The following is a 15,278-nucleotide window of genomic DNA, read 5'->3' as shown; positions in this document are numbered from 1 at the left end:
AACATAGATCTACAAATATATATTATGGCCCATTAAACAAGAACTACAAGATACTCATCAAAGTCAAACTCCTAGAAATCACTGGCATCCTGTAGACTCCAGTTGTCTCCTTTAGTAATAATAGAAAATGTCTTGGGTGAGAAGGGCTGTTCTAAAAATATCACAGGATTCACTTGAAGACTTCCGATGTTTTTACTTTGTAGAAAATAGTTTTGATTACTAAAACATCTCATTCTATTATAATAAAAAATAATGTGTCTTAGGATAACTTAGATAACATTTTGTTACCCACTATTGGTGATTGAATCTAAGTCTGCATAACAGTGAGGAAATGAAAACTTTTTTAAAAAAGAAATTTCAAAAGAACAGATTTTTGAAGAATCAGGGTACATGTAAAGCAACTTCCTTTGCTCCAAATTTATAAGTCCCAAGCACTTTTGAAAACAAGGTTACTGCTATTTCTTTTGTATGTTTGTGTATGAGAGACAATGTCTTACATATGTATACAGGTGACATACAGAAAAGCAGGTTGTCAGATCTGCTGGATTGGGAATAGTAGAGATTTATTAACCTTCCAGCTTGAATTAACTATCTGAACTCAGGTCATCCACAAAGAGTATGTGCTGAGCCACTTGCCAAGACACATATTGGATAAATTGTTATTTATCCAATAAGTCAAGTCTATCTAAGATTAATAAAAACAAGAAAACAAGTCATAAAGAAATAAAGATATAAAGAAATGATCCATAAGAAAATGATGTATCAAAATTAAGATTTTGTGTATTATGTATTGATCATACCAACATTTTAGTAGCAAAGACTCAAATATGAAGATAGCAACAACTGGAACACACAGAAATGCCAGTAAGTGGAAAGAGGCAGGCATCTAAGATAAAAAAAAAATGAGTCTCTCCACAGTAACTATACCAAAAAACAAAACTTAAGAAACTGATCACATAAGAGACTTTCTGAATAAAACTGGTGAAGGTATACCATTTTAAAGAAAATGAATAATGTAGTTAAATTACAGTCATACATTACAGAAAAAAAACAGATTTATATAATGTGACTCCTTTATTTTCCACAAATGCTCATCAATCAAGAATTTGTACAAAATTTGTGATAGAATAATAAGGTTGGAGAGCAACAAAAACAAAAGCAGTGAAATATTGTCAAGTTTAAATCAAAAGACAAAAGAAAACTTAGGTATGGAAAAATGTGAACTTGACCAATGTTACCCAGTTACCTTTGATAATAAGTGAACAGAAATTAAATAATCACAAAATTCACAACTTTCACAAAGTTTTTTCAAAGTGATCCTTAAACTGTTATTTCTGACACCACAAGCTACCGATGTCTTTAAAAAAAGAAGCCTCATGATACAGATGCTGTCTTTCAAATGGAGGAGATTTCTTTCAATGGCTCTCCTGTACATCATGCTTTCATCTGGTTTCTGGGAAAGGCAGCCCCACTGATGACCAATCCCAAAACAAACATAAAATGATTTAAAATGGATTCCTGCTACATGGAATATGGAAGGATATGTGGATTGTGCCGTATCTACCTGTCTAACATGATGCACACCTGAGAAGTCTCTGCACATCAGAAATTCCTTTTGTCTTCTGGAACCAAGCTTCACTGTATTACATCATTATGGCGAGCAGCAACATCATGTTAAAAGCCTTCAAAACATGTATTGCTGTAAGAAGTTTAATATCATCATTTTCCTACCAGGTACCAAAATATTTAAAACCTTTATAACACAAACCTGAAATTAGGATTAGATATTCAAAACTTCTGGAATCTAGACATTCAGTTTTCTAATCTCCCTTCCCACCACACAACAAAACAGTGCCCATGTGGATACTCTGGAGAGTGATACAACCTGCATCATATTCTTCATTTCCAGGGCTCCAGAGTCTCCCTTTACCCTGTAAATCTCTACAAAAGGAGGCTCAGAGAACAAGGGCCCCTGCCAACATGAACCACATGGACCAACATGACTACAGTCTGTCTCATGGTCCATCTAAGTCACAGCAGAAATGACGGTTCAACAGACCTGCTCTGAACACCTTTCATTCAACATGGTATAGCTTTTTGTCTTCCTACAACAGAGGCAGAAGAGAAACATGGAAAGAACCCACTAACCTGCCATTACTACTCCTGAATACTAACCCTTCCCAGAATCCCTAATTGACTATGGTCACCTAGCTGGACCTCAGGATATTAGCAGTTCCTCTACAAGATGACTAGAGAGTAAATGACTCAGAAAGCACAGTTTTTTTCAGTTCTACCCTACAAGTCCAGCAGACAGTCCCTAGTTCTCTTTGTATTTAGCACACATTATTCCACTCTCCTAGAGCACATCCTCTTCCTCATCCAAAGCACAGGGTCCTTTGTGTGCACATTCCATTACACACTCCCATTCCAGTGCAGCCATCCCATTGCCTCAGAGATGGGAAATCCTGCAGACAAACACAGGTCACATTCATAAAGTAACTACTGTTACTGTGTAACTGTTGTTACTTTGTAACTGTTGTTAAAGAAAAACAGAGCAGGAATTAGAAAACAATTGGGTTCATGTTAGGGCTTGGAGGGAAAAAAAGAGAATGTGAAAATGATACAGGTTTCATCACAAAAATCATTTTGAAAAGTTGAACCAGACTTTTTGGCCATGTGCTCAAAAGACTAGGGATTTGTATTAGAGCCCATTAGAGATGTCCTATATATTTTCTCTAAAGATGAACATCTTAATCCAGAAAAGTAACAGTTCTGTTCAGCAGGACCAAAACATTTTACCCAGATCTACTATTTTGGATGAGCTACTATAAATATTGCAATTAGGTTTAATGATAAGTCTGTAACTTACCCAGATTCTTGATTGCCCTGGTTTGTGCATGGCAAGCAATGGTCAATCAGGATAATCATACCACATCTACAATGGACTGTTGTTGAAGGCCATGTGGGTCCAACATAGATTCCCTCACTAGACTGGAATGGAGTCGCGAGTCTGCAGAGTTCGTGACCACCTCAGACCAGGCTTATGGGTCTTGTGCCATAGAGAAATATGGGCCTACAGACTGCCTGATTCCACATAGGTAATCTCAACTACTGTTGAAGGAGGAAAGCTCTCGCCCTCCATCCATCCTCTCCCTTCTGCACTGTGCCTCCACAGCTTCACAGTCAGTCAATGAGCTCAATCCTTGCACAGGTCCCTCTTCTTAGTCCCCAATAAAATCCAGAAAGATCAGCAGACACTCATTAACTGTTCTATTTTTCTTTCTCATTGCTAGCCAAGGCCAAACCTGGAAGAAGTTGCAGGTTTGTTTTCCCAGCACTGGGCAGCAGAGGCAGGATTGGGGATTCAAAATGATTCTCAGTTACGTAGCATGAGGCAAGCCTAAACTATAGAAGACATTGCTCTACACAGAAATCAACTGTCAACATCGTGAGAGAAATGAAATGAAACTATTAATGACTTAGAAACATTGGAGAACAGAAACAAATAGAGATAACAGCAGCAATACACTGAAATTAAATATTTGAAAATGATTCCAATAAGTAATTTTGAAAGTGATAAAAAAATTACACTTTTAAGATTAAATAAAAACTTTGCCATATTGACTGTGAAAAAGAGGAGGCCCTTCCCTAAGAGAGAGGACATCATTAATAAGAGATAGATTGATGTTGCTCCTATGCATTTGTTGGCTGCTGAGATATATAATCTGACAAGTAGAGTTACAATAAGTGGCCTGTTTGCCAAAACTCTGAACTGACAAAATTGTGCCAAGTAAGATTATTCATATCTTCATAGGATTGTTTCCTAATTGCAAATTCAATGTTCATTGGCTCACAATAACCTTCCCAAAGTGTTCACCACTAACCATCTGCTCTCTATACATTAACATGGCATTAATTAAAATAAACCATACTTGGAAATTACAAAATCACTCCCCCTACCACAGTCCAGTCCTTTTTAATAATGGTGGCACCAACACCTGATTGCCTATGCTGTGTCCCCTGCAGTGTACACAATAATCTATTCCTCCTATTGTGGTCTGAAGACAGAAGGAATGGAATGCAAATCCTTTTCCTGTGACTGCATGGCATAGTCAACTACATGACTCAAATGCATAATTTTAGAACTGGGAGGTGGAACAGTCTTTTTATTTAAGAATTTTGAAAGTGTAATATAGAGAACAGCAAGGTCATTGCCCTGGACAGCAACAGACCAAGGCCACCTAAGTCAATATAACAGAAGTTGTCTCAGAAACAGTTTTTCTAACAAGATGGGAATGCAGCTGTTCTAGAACTGATATGTCTTTCCATTGAGAAACCACTTCACTCACTTAGGGAATTAATAAAGAAAAATCTATTTAATGATGGCATGCATCCATCTCTGGCTAATGCTCAAAGAGGAGCCAGCTAAGATAGATTTTGAGCTCCACATATGCTATTATCCTTACATGTCCTTTAGGTTCAGGCTTGGGGTTACAACTTGAACAATTGAAATAAAAACAGACAACTTGCCAGGCTAGACATTTAGGCAGACAGGAGAGTTAGACGTCAAAGTTATTCTCAGAATAATTTCTTAAGTACACGGGTGACCTGAGACAGCAGGGCATTCTTCACTGACAGGGTTCTGACGTGAAGGTCACAGGGGATGAGAAAGACAGGACAAGTACAATGTAAAAAGGATAGAAGCTATGGTGAGGAGGTCTTGGAGAAGATATGTCCTATGCTTTGTAAGCTTCTTAAGAAGGGTAGCATCTTGCCAGACAATGGTGGCACAGGCCTTTAATTCCAAGACTCAGGAGGCAGAACCAAGTAATCTCTTTAAAGCAAGCCTGGTCTACAGAGATTGTTATAGAACAGTCAAGACAGTCTAGGATAGTCAGGTCAGTCCTACAGAGAAACCCTGTCCCAAAACACAAAAACAAAACAAAAAAGAGAGAAGAAAAGCATCCTGTATCTTGTATACTTCCAGGGAGTAAATGGAAAGAAATGGAAGAATTTTATGAAGTCAGTAGAAACTATTACACAATGGGAAAAATTTAGGAGGAGGCTAGTCAAAACAATTCTACACAAGGGAACACAGAGTATCTCAAGAACTTTCCTACATGCACAGTTGGCTTTGGGACTGAAAATCATAGCTCCATATGCTAGGAAGAGTTGGTTTCTAAGGACCCAAAGAAACATCTCCACAAAAGGCTTATCACCAGACCATTACCAGCACTTCCAAACATATTCCTCATTTTAAATAAGGAGCTCTGTTTTATTATCAATACATTGGGCCCTTAGGGAAGGCTCCCAAGAATGTTCTTTCTCCCTGCCTGAGGTCCTAAATGAAAGCCTTCAGTGACCAGGTCAGTCCTTACCAAAACAGTATTTTGCTTTTCAAATATTTGTCACCTGATGTCATTTTGCCCATCTGACAGAACTATGCTTTTCTCAAAAAGTAAGGGGAACTTTAAGGTACACCAGGCCTTAAGGTTAGTTGTGACCCTCTAATGCCTCCTTGAACAGCTTGTTAGAGGCCTGATTTTTGACATGGGGAAGGGCCAAGAAGTTTAAATGGCTTCTTTGAAATGGTTTGAAGTCAAATATCTGAACATTCTGGTTGAAAAATGTGTACATGAGCATTCCATCTCTAACAGCTCTGGGTAACACATCCTTAGGTTTTGACTGTTTTACATGCAGTCCTCCCTTAGCTGCGTTTGTTAGCCTATGCATTAAGCCTCGGTAGTGGAGTGCTACAAACACATGAGAAGCCGTGGATGACCTCCACAAAATTAAAATTAATGATGACTATATGCGAAGGTTAAATGAATGTCAGGAAGATACTGGAGAAACTAGGCTTCTCCAAGTTGGCCAACTGGTTTCCATGAATGTATCATGCCTGCAGAAATTGACTAGAAAAACATTTGTACACACAGCTCCCTGCTCCCAACTTCCTAAGCAAATTAAGCCCACAGAGCAGAGTTATTCAGAAGCCTGCGCACAGGTCCATGAATTAGCAAGGACTGCATGGAACTTCACAGCACAGGAAAACTGGCAGCAGGCTCCCACCCAGATCCAGGGAGAATGCACCTTAGTGTCTCCCACACCTCACCCTCTGCTCCTCCCCATTTGGAGACAGCATTCCCTCGCTCACCATGTTGTGGGTCCTCAGCTCCCCATAGCTCTCAGTTCATCATCTCCCTGCAGCAGCAAAGGCACAACAGCACAGAAAATGGCTGGTGCCAGCTCCTCTGGAAAGTCTAACATGGAGGCAGGTTGCAGGAAGAGCACTGGCACCACTTCTGACTGGCAGGTCAACTGGAGGGCCTGATTGGCTAGTGATGATTGAGTGAGATGAACCTTCCCAAACGGCTAGAGTTTGCTTAAAGAGACAGCACAGTGGTTCCTGGCCATTCCTTTCTGCTCCCATCAAGTCTTTTCTAGATCTGCCAAGATAGGTATTTCAATAACACTTGCCCGAGCCTCCAATAAAAGACACTGCCACAATCCTGCACTCCATAGGAATCTTGCCTTTTTCCTGCAGGACACAACGTGGCTAGCTAGCGTGTACAGTGAACTGTGCTAGGTGGGTGTAGTGATTTCCTGTCCCACAGGTAGAAGGCAGCCCAGAATATGAACAACTAAAGAGAATTTTTAGATCACAAAAGGAAATGTTGTGTGATTTCATGCTGAGGTCAGATGAACTGAAGGTACAGTTTACCTGGTTGTCACAGGGATTTCAGACAATCATGAGAAAAAAGCAGGAACCAGATCTTAAGATCTTTCCCCCATCAGAAGTCTGGGCGATGGCTCCATGGCTTTACAAGTTTTATCCTGAAATTCAGAGCAAATTCCAGGCAAATAAAAAATGTTAAAGAGAGTAGTGTTCATGAAAATTTGAATACATAGAGAATAATGGATTCAGGAAGAATGTCTTCATCAACACTGCTACTAGCCAGCACATCTTCCTCCATGGGCTGGTGAATAAAATATACAGCTGTGTTACTACATGAACAAGACAGGTAGAATGAACTCACCATTTTAGTAGAAATTGGGCTTATGACAAAGTCTCACAAGCAGTGGTACAGGTCATCTTAAAATTAGCTGTCTGCCAATGAAAAATAACAGGAACTAGCAATCATTCATTATTTACGTGTCTTAATATCAATAGATTCGATTAACCTATAAAATGGCACAGACTAAGAAAATGGATACAAAAGCAGGATCCATCCTTTTGCTTTATAAAAGAAACACACCTAAACCTCAAAGACAAACATTGCCCAAGAGTAAAGTGTTAGAAAAAGATTTTCTAATCAAATGGACCTAAGCAGCACACATGTATAGGTATCCTAATAGTGAACAAAATAGACTTCAAAGTAAAGGCAATCAGAATAGATGAAGAAGGACACTTGATACCCATAACAGGAACAATCCATCAAGATGAAGGCTCAATCCTGAACATATATGCCCCAAATAGAAGAACACCCACACATGTAAAAGAAGCATCACTATAGCTTAAATTGCTCTACAAGAATAGTAGGAGACTTCAACACTCCACTCTCCCCAGTGGGCAGGTCATCCAAACAGAAACTTAACAGAGAAATGAGAGAACTAACAGATGTCTTGACATAAATGGACTCAACAGACATCTACAGAACATTCCACCCAAACACAAAAGAATATTCTTCTTCTCAGTACCTCACATAACGTTTCTAACGTGGATCACAAACATGTTAACAAAGCAAACCTCGACACACAAAAAATGGAATAACCCTGTGTCTTATCAGATCACCATGTTTTAAAGTTAGGATTTAACAGCACTAATCACAGAAAGCCTAAAAACTCATGGTAATTGAACAGTGCTCTATTAAACCACCCCTAGGTCAAGGAAGAAATAAAGAAAGAAATTAAATACTTTGGAGAATTCAACAAAAATGGTGGGACAGAATACCCAAATCTATGGGACACTATGAAAGCAGTGCTAAGATGAAAGTTCACAGCACTAAGTGCCTACATAAAGAAAGTGGAGAAAACTCACTCCAGTGACTTACCAGCACACCTGAAAGTTCTAGAACAAAAAGAAGCAGACTCACCCAGGAGGAGTAGAAGATAGGAAATAATCAAATTGAGGGCAGAAGTCAATAAAATACCAAAATTAAATCAACACCAGATGAACAATTCAAATCAGCTTATAACCTGCAAGGAAAGAAAAGAAGTCATCAAAAGCCATCCAACCAAAAAAAGCCCATGGAAAGACAGTTTCAGTTCAAAATTCTGTCAGAACCAAGAAGTAATAACTATACTCTTCAAAGGGTTCCACATAATAGAAACAGAAGTAAGATTGTCAAACTCCTTTTATGAAGCTACAGTTACCCTTATACCAAACCACACAAAGATTCAAACAAGGAGAATTCCAGACCCATCTCACTGATGAACATACATGCAAAAATACTCTATAAAATACTAGCAAATCAAGTCCAAGAACACATCAAAAAAATTATCTATCAGCCGGGCAGTGGCGGCGCACGCCTTTAATCCCAGCACTCGGGAGGCAGAGGCAGGCGGATCTCTGTGAGTTCGAGACCAGCCTGGTCTACAGAGCTAGTTCCAGGACAGGCTCCAAAGCCACAGAGAAACCCTGTCTCAAAAAACCAAAAAAAAAAAAAAAAAAAAAAAAAGAAATCATCTATCATGTTGAAGTCAGCTTCATCTCAGAGATGCAAGGATGGTTCAACATACAAAAATCTATTCAGGATCCTGCCCACTTTAAGTTCCTACCATGACATCCTTTAATAGTGAACAACAATATGGCAGTATAAGCCAAATTATCTCTTTTCTCCCAATCTTGCATTTTGGTCATCATGTTTCATCACAACAACAGAAACCCTAATTAAGACACCACATTCGGTTGATATGTATGAGAGACCTGCTCTTCTCTAAAGTTAAACAAAGAAGAGAGATTTGGGGGAAGGTTGGGACAGAGAGCAATGGTGGGAGGAAACACTGCAGTCAAGATGAAAGAAGAATAAATAAAAGACAAATGAAAGAGAGGCATGAGGGAAACTGAGGTAAGATTGGGTCAAGGAAAGATGAAAACTTAGCAGGGCAAATGACAAATCTTGTGGCTCTATCTCAGGTATATGGGCTTTATTTCCAAAGGGCTTAGAAAGTTCTATCCATGCTGAAGCATTAATCTAATTAACATTTAACAATAAGAAATCAGGAGTCAGAGAGCAGGGTAAGAAACTGAAATATCAGATAAGCAGTTAACCAGCAAATTGTGACTACCACCTCTTCAATTTCTCAATGTTAGTAAAGTGCTAATATTCTCTTAGGCCTGCCCAAGTCCTCCAAACCTCTATGGTAAATTTTGGTCAGGTAGTGATTAGCTCTGCTGTAATGCTAAGCAAGCTTTATTATCAGAATATAATCAAAATATCATACATTTCCCTATTTGTCTAATTAAAAAATGAAGGTTTTAACTAACACAGTAAAGCCATATACACTAAATACATTAACTATATATAATATATACAGGGAAGAATTATACTAACAATGTCCAATCCATTTGCATTTGGTAAATTTAGAGAAAATGTTTGATCATCTATCCTATCTTAGTAAGCCCAAGGTGTTGTACATAAATTACTTTTTATCCTAACTGGTATTACTGACCTTAAATAATCTTTCTATGTCTTTTAGCCTTGTATACTTTATACATTTTTAGTTCATTTTTTTGAATTTGTTAACATGCATAATTACAATTATAGAGTCTGTAGCTCCATCAGAGAACTCAGAAGGATATAATATTACCTGAGTAAACAGAAAGTATAAAGCAAACAACATTTAAAATAAAAAACAACACCTCCTGTCTATTTAAAATGAATTTTTGCCAGGTTGTACTGGTCAATGCCATTAATCCCAGCACTTTCATAGCAGAAGCAGATATATCTCACTAAGTTAGAGACCAGCCTATCCTGAAAAGTGAGTTCCAGAAAAGCCAGAGCAACACAGAGGAATCTGTCTTAAAAAAAAAAAAGGAAAAAAATGTCTTTTTGTTTCACCTTGAAAACACAACTAACATGATTATAAAAAGTGAGTGTTAGGCCAATTTATTCCTTTGGACAAGGATATTTTATTTGGATGATGTGTTATTTTTAGATATCTCAGCTGTCTAGTGGTTTTTAGATTCCTTAGTTTTATGTTTTCATACTTTTGTAAAGACAAAACAAAACTCTGCCTTCATCCTAACTTTATGAAGATTTATTGTTGGAAATTATATTTAATCAAAAGGAAAACATCTGTTAATCTTACATATTAGTTAAGATTGAATGGTAATGCCTCTGATGAACTATTGTCTCTTTTACTCAAGAGATCTTTTTGTTTGAAGCTAATCTTTAAGGATTGAAGTGGTCTCTATAACTTTATTCCCCAATTTAATACATATCTTGGTGTTTATTCTGAATGCAATGTATCTTTAAAGCATACAGGTTGACTTAATTTAGCAGGGCTTTTTTATTATCTAATATCTCCCCACAGCTATTATTTCCTTTTTCCTAGCATTTAAAAATTTTAAAGTTAATAATCTATTCTGTAACCTATTTCTGTGGTCTTAATTCCTCCTTTCTGTTAACTGAGCATATATTTTTAAGATGCCTGATGAAGTGTTAATCTAATTAATCTTTTTCAATCCCAAAACAACCTAAAAATGGTTTAAAATCTGCTTCCTGCTACATGGCATAGAGCAGAATATGTGGATTGTGCCCTATCTACCTGTCTAACGCACTGCACACCTGAGAAATCTGTGCACATCCGAAACTCCTTTTGTCCCCTGGAACTAAGCTTCACTGGATCACACCATTGCAGCTAGTGGTAACACCATGTTAAAAGCACTCTACTCTACTATTACTCTACCAGGTCCTAAACAATTTGTAATCTTTATAACACAAACCTGAAATTAGAATGCAATATTCAGAACTTCTAAAAACTAAACCTTCAGGTTTCTAATCTCTCTTCCCACTGTACAACAAAAGCAGTGCCCATGTGTGTACTCTGGACAGAGATACAACCAGCACCATTTCCTTCCATTCCAGGGCTGCAGTATTTCTATACACAAAGAGGCTCAGAGAACAAGGGCCACTACCAACATGAACCACATGGACCAACATAACTGCAATCTAGCTCATGGTACTTCCAAGTCTCAGCAGAAATGACATTTCAACACACCTGCTCTGAACACCACCCCCCCACCATTACGGGATTGCTTATGGTCTTCCTTACCACCTCCTAGAGCAGAGACAGAAGAGAATCCTGAAAAAAAAACCTCACAAACTGTCTGCCACTAGTACTCTTGATTTCTAACCCTTCCCAGAATCCCTCACTAGCTAGGGCCACCCAGCTGGGCTTCTCAATATTAGCAGCTCCTCTACAGGAGGATCAGAAAGCAAATGACTCAACAGTACAATCCTTCCAGTGCTGCCTTCCCAGCCCAGCAGACAGGGCCCCAGTTTAGACAATTTGTATTTAGTACACATTTTCCCACTCTACTAGAGCACATCCTGTTCCTCATCCAAAGCACAGGGTCCTCTGTGTGCACATTCCATTACATACTCACTTTCCAGTGCAGACATCCCATTGCCTCAGAGATGGGAAACCCTGCAGACAAACAGGTCACATTCATAAAGTAACTACTGTTACTGTGTAACTGTGGTTACTTTGTAACTGTTGTTAAAGAAGAACAGACCAGGAATTAGAAAACAATCCAGGGATCTTAGGGCTTGGAGGCAGCAAGGAGAATGTAAATATGATGTAGTTGTCATCTCAAAACTATTTTGAAAACGTGAGACAGACTTTATGGTCATGTACTCCAGAGACTAGGGATTTGTATTAGAGCACATTAAAAATTTCTCATGTATTTTCTAATGATCAATGTCTTAGTAGAGAAAAGTCCTGTTAAGTAGGGCCACAACATTTTACCCAGATCTTCTATTTTAGATGAACTACTGTAAATATAGCAATTAGGTTTAAAGATAAGGTCACTCCCTTACCCAGTTTCCTTTTTGCATTGGTCTGTGGACTGCAAACAATGGTCAATCAGGACATTCATAAAGCATCTACAGTTGACTACCTGATTCCACATAGCTAATCTCAACTAATTATGAAGGGGAAAAGTTTTCACCCTCAGTCCAGCCTCTCCTTTTCTGCACTGTGTCTCCACCAGCTTCAATAAACTCTTCCTCCTACTGTAGTCTGAGGACAGAAGGAATGCTCCACATGCAAATCCTTTCCCTACAACTGCAATGCATAGTCAACTACATGACTCACATGCATAATTTTAAAACGGCGAGGTTGCACAGTCATTTTTTGTAGGAATTTTTAAAGTGTAAAATACAGGACAGCAAGGTCATTGCCCTGGACAGAACAGACCAAGGCCACCTGAGTGAACATAAGAGCATTTGTCTCAGAAACTATTTTTCTAACAGGATGGAAATGAAAGAATTAATATAACTTTCATTGAGAAATCACTTCACACACTAATGGTACCAAACTGTAATGCCTCCTTGAAAGGCTTGATAGAGATATGGGGATGAGCCTGGTGTCTGGTTTTAAATCAGCAGTGGATTCTTTGTAATGGTTTGGAGCCAAATATCTGAACAAGCCAGTTGAACAATGTGTACCCTAGCATCCTAAAGTCTAACAGCCCTGATTAGAATACATTTAACTTTTGGGTGATTTAGAGGCAGTCCTCCCTCAGCTAAATTCTGCTTTGGGAGACTGAACTATTTCCAAGGCATTGGCGAATCCTTTGTATCAGCAATTCTCCTCTTCTACGTTGCATTTTAGAAGTGCTGCACTACCCAACAGGTGAGATGCCTTGATACCGTCCACATAGTTAAACTTAAATGGAGATTGTATATAAAGGTTATATGCAAAGTGCTCAATATGTAGAAGATGCTGAAGAAACGAGGCTTCCCTGACTTTGGCGTATTGAAGTTGACAAGATGTTTGTACACAGAGCACCCTGCTCCCAATTCTCTAAGCGGATTAAACCCAAAGCGCAAAGTTATTCAGAGGTCTGTCCCTAGGTCTAGGAATTAACAGGACCGCATGGGACTTCACAGTGCAGAGAATCAGGTGGCAGGTTCCCAGGCGGATCTCGGGAGGACGCACCATACTGTCTTCCGCACTCACCCTCTGCTCCACCTCACCTGGAGACAGCATTTCCCCACTCACCATGTTGTGGTTTCTCGGCTCTCCAAACGTCTCAGTTTATCAACTCCCTGCAGCAGCAACTTCACCGGGGAACACAGAAACTTGACCGGAACACAGAAAACAAACGGCGCCAGCTCCTCTGCAAAATCGAGACTGAATGCGGATGCCCGGAAGAGCCCTGCATAACGTCTGACTGGCAGGTCACCTGGAGGGCCTGATTGGCTAGTGAGGCCTGAGTGACAAGAACACCTCCCACAGGACTGAAGTGTACTTAAAGAGACAGCACAGAGATTTCGGGCCATTCCATCCACCTGAGTCAAAGATCTTTTCTTGATTGGCCGAGATATGCATTTCAATAGCACTTGCCCCTGGCTATAAAAGCTGACACCCTCATAATCTTGCACTCCACAGGAACTTTCCCTTTTACCTCCAGAATACTAAGTGGCCAGTTAGCTTGTACAGTGCACTGTGCTGTGGTAGGTGAGTGCAGGGATTTCCTGTCCCACAGGGGAAAGAATGCCCAGAATATTAACAGCTAAAGAGTTTTAAGGTCACAAAAGGAGATGTTTGTTTTGTGGCTTCATGCTGAGGTCAGATGAACTGAAGGTACATTTTACATGGTTTTCACAGGGATTCACACAACAGAAAAGAGAAAAGCAGGAGCCAGATCTCAAACAAGATGACAGGTCTTTCCCCCATCAGAAGGCTGGATGATGGCTCCATTGCTTTATGGGTTTTATTACTGAAATTTGAAGCAAACTCCAGGAAAATGAATAATAATAAAAAGAGTAGTGTTCATGAAAATGTGAATATGTAGAGAATAATGGAGCTAGAAGGAACTGCAGTATTCAAGATTCTCTACATGAACAGGATTGGTAGAATGAATCTCAACATGTATGTAAAAAGTGGGCTTATTAGAAAGTTTCACAAGCTGTGTTTCAGGTTGTCTAAAAATAGCTACTTATAAATGACAATTAAAGAATTCCATAGATTGCTTCTCAGCCTTTTCCCAAAGATCAAGTAAAGAATCCAGTAGTTGTTCAGCCCATGAGGCTTGATGTCTCAACTGGTTTTAAGTATTCACCAAAATTTCAAAGAAGTAATCTCTAGTACTAGTAAAGGAATGAGCTTGGTAGCCAGAGCAAGGTGACAACAAAGAGACTTTTCTACTTCAATATACTTTCTATGTAACTGCTCCTACCAGAAGGTGAGAAGGTTAAAGTTAGATCATAGTCTTGTTTGATTCAGATTTTCTTGTTTTGGTGATTTCAAGACAGGATTTTTCTGTGTAGGTGTGGAACTCATTCGGTAGGCCAGACTGGTCTCAAACTCAGAAAATCCCAGTGCCTCTTGTTGTGCCCAGACTATGACCACCAGAGAGAGACCACCAGATAGGTTCAGACTGTAATAAGCAAGGTTTAATCAGCATAATACAAACATGTTTGGTACTCATCTCCACCCCCCTTACAGAAAGGTAGAGAGGAGTTGTATCTCCTCTGTGCGGTAAGCTTTTAAAGGCTTAACTACAAAGAGAATCTTTGCTGTTGCCTTAGCATGGATACAAGGACTTTTGCTCCCTCCCATTCTGTTAAGACAGCTTTCTCCTTGTTCTTAGAGCAAGGCCACTGTCCTTGAGTTAGGCCATCTTTAACAGCCTGTAGCAGGTGGCTGGCTGGGCTGACCTAGGTGACCTTCTGCTTGGAATCTTGCAGGTGGGAGAGGGAAAGGCCACTATCTTCCTGAGAAAACATTCTGTTAGGAAATTTCTTCTCTCCCCTTTGATAATAAGGGGTGAGGGTACCACACCTCTTGCTCCTGAGTCATGGTGTTAAAAGTGTGCATGGCCACCAAGCAGCTAAAGGTGGGTCCTACTATCTCAAACTATCCAGATTAGTGGAAGATTTTCCCATTTCAAACCTTTAAGTAAAATCTCTCTCAGGTATAATTAATTCTTTGTGTACTAATTAATTCCAGAGGTAGTCAGTTTGACTACCAAAAATAGCCATTTCTACAGCCAAGACAAAAGAAATGAGAAAAAATTATTCTTGCAGGAGGCACAAAGTGCACGG

At 39.2% G+C, this 15,278-nt stretch overlaps 1 protein-coding gene across 6 annotated transcripts in view; it reads right to left on the bottom strand.

The window, feature by feature from the left end:
- Window positions 1–13,359, bottom strand: part of LOC121434760 (zinc finger protein 431-like) — a 29,492-nt gene extending 16,133 nt beyond the window's left edge. Inside the window, exons 1-4 of one of the 6 annotated variants that reach the window (XM_041633720.1) lie at window positions 13,231–13,359; window positions 8,094–8,196; window positions 7,038–7,108; window positions 6,722–6,834 (exon numbers count right to left, since the gene is read on the bottom strand). Coding sequence is in view for 2 of the 6 variants with exons in the window: in XM_041633717.1 (XP_041489651.1) it covers window positions 13,231–13,233 (3 nt within the window). In the remaining 4 variants the exon portion in view is untranslated. Of the gene's footprint in view, window positions 1–6,721; window positions 6,835–7,037; window positions 7,109–8,093; window positions 8,197–13,230 lie in introns of those variants that run through there. The other 5 variants (XM_041633721.1, XM_041633717.1, XM_041633722.1 and 2 more) reach the window with 5 other exon arrangements.
- Window positions 13,360–15,278: the final 1,919 nt, after the last annotated feature.

Source organism: Microtus oregoni, unplaced genomic scaffold (assembly GCF_018167655.1).
Source record: "Microtus oregoni isolate MIOR12 unplaced genomic scaffold, Mior012 000044F_ref0000062, whole genome shotgun sequence".
Lineage (NCBI taxonomy): Eukaryota > Metazoa > Chordata > Mammalia > Rodentia > Cricetidae > Microtus > Microtus oregoni.
Note: the sequence above shows the minus strand (reverse complement) of the source record. Positions and strands in the feature narration are given on the sequence as shown.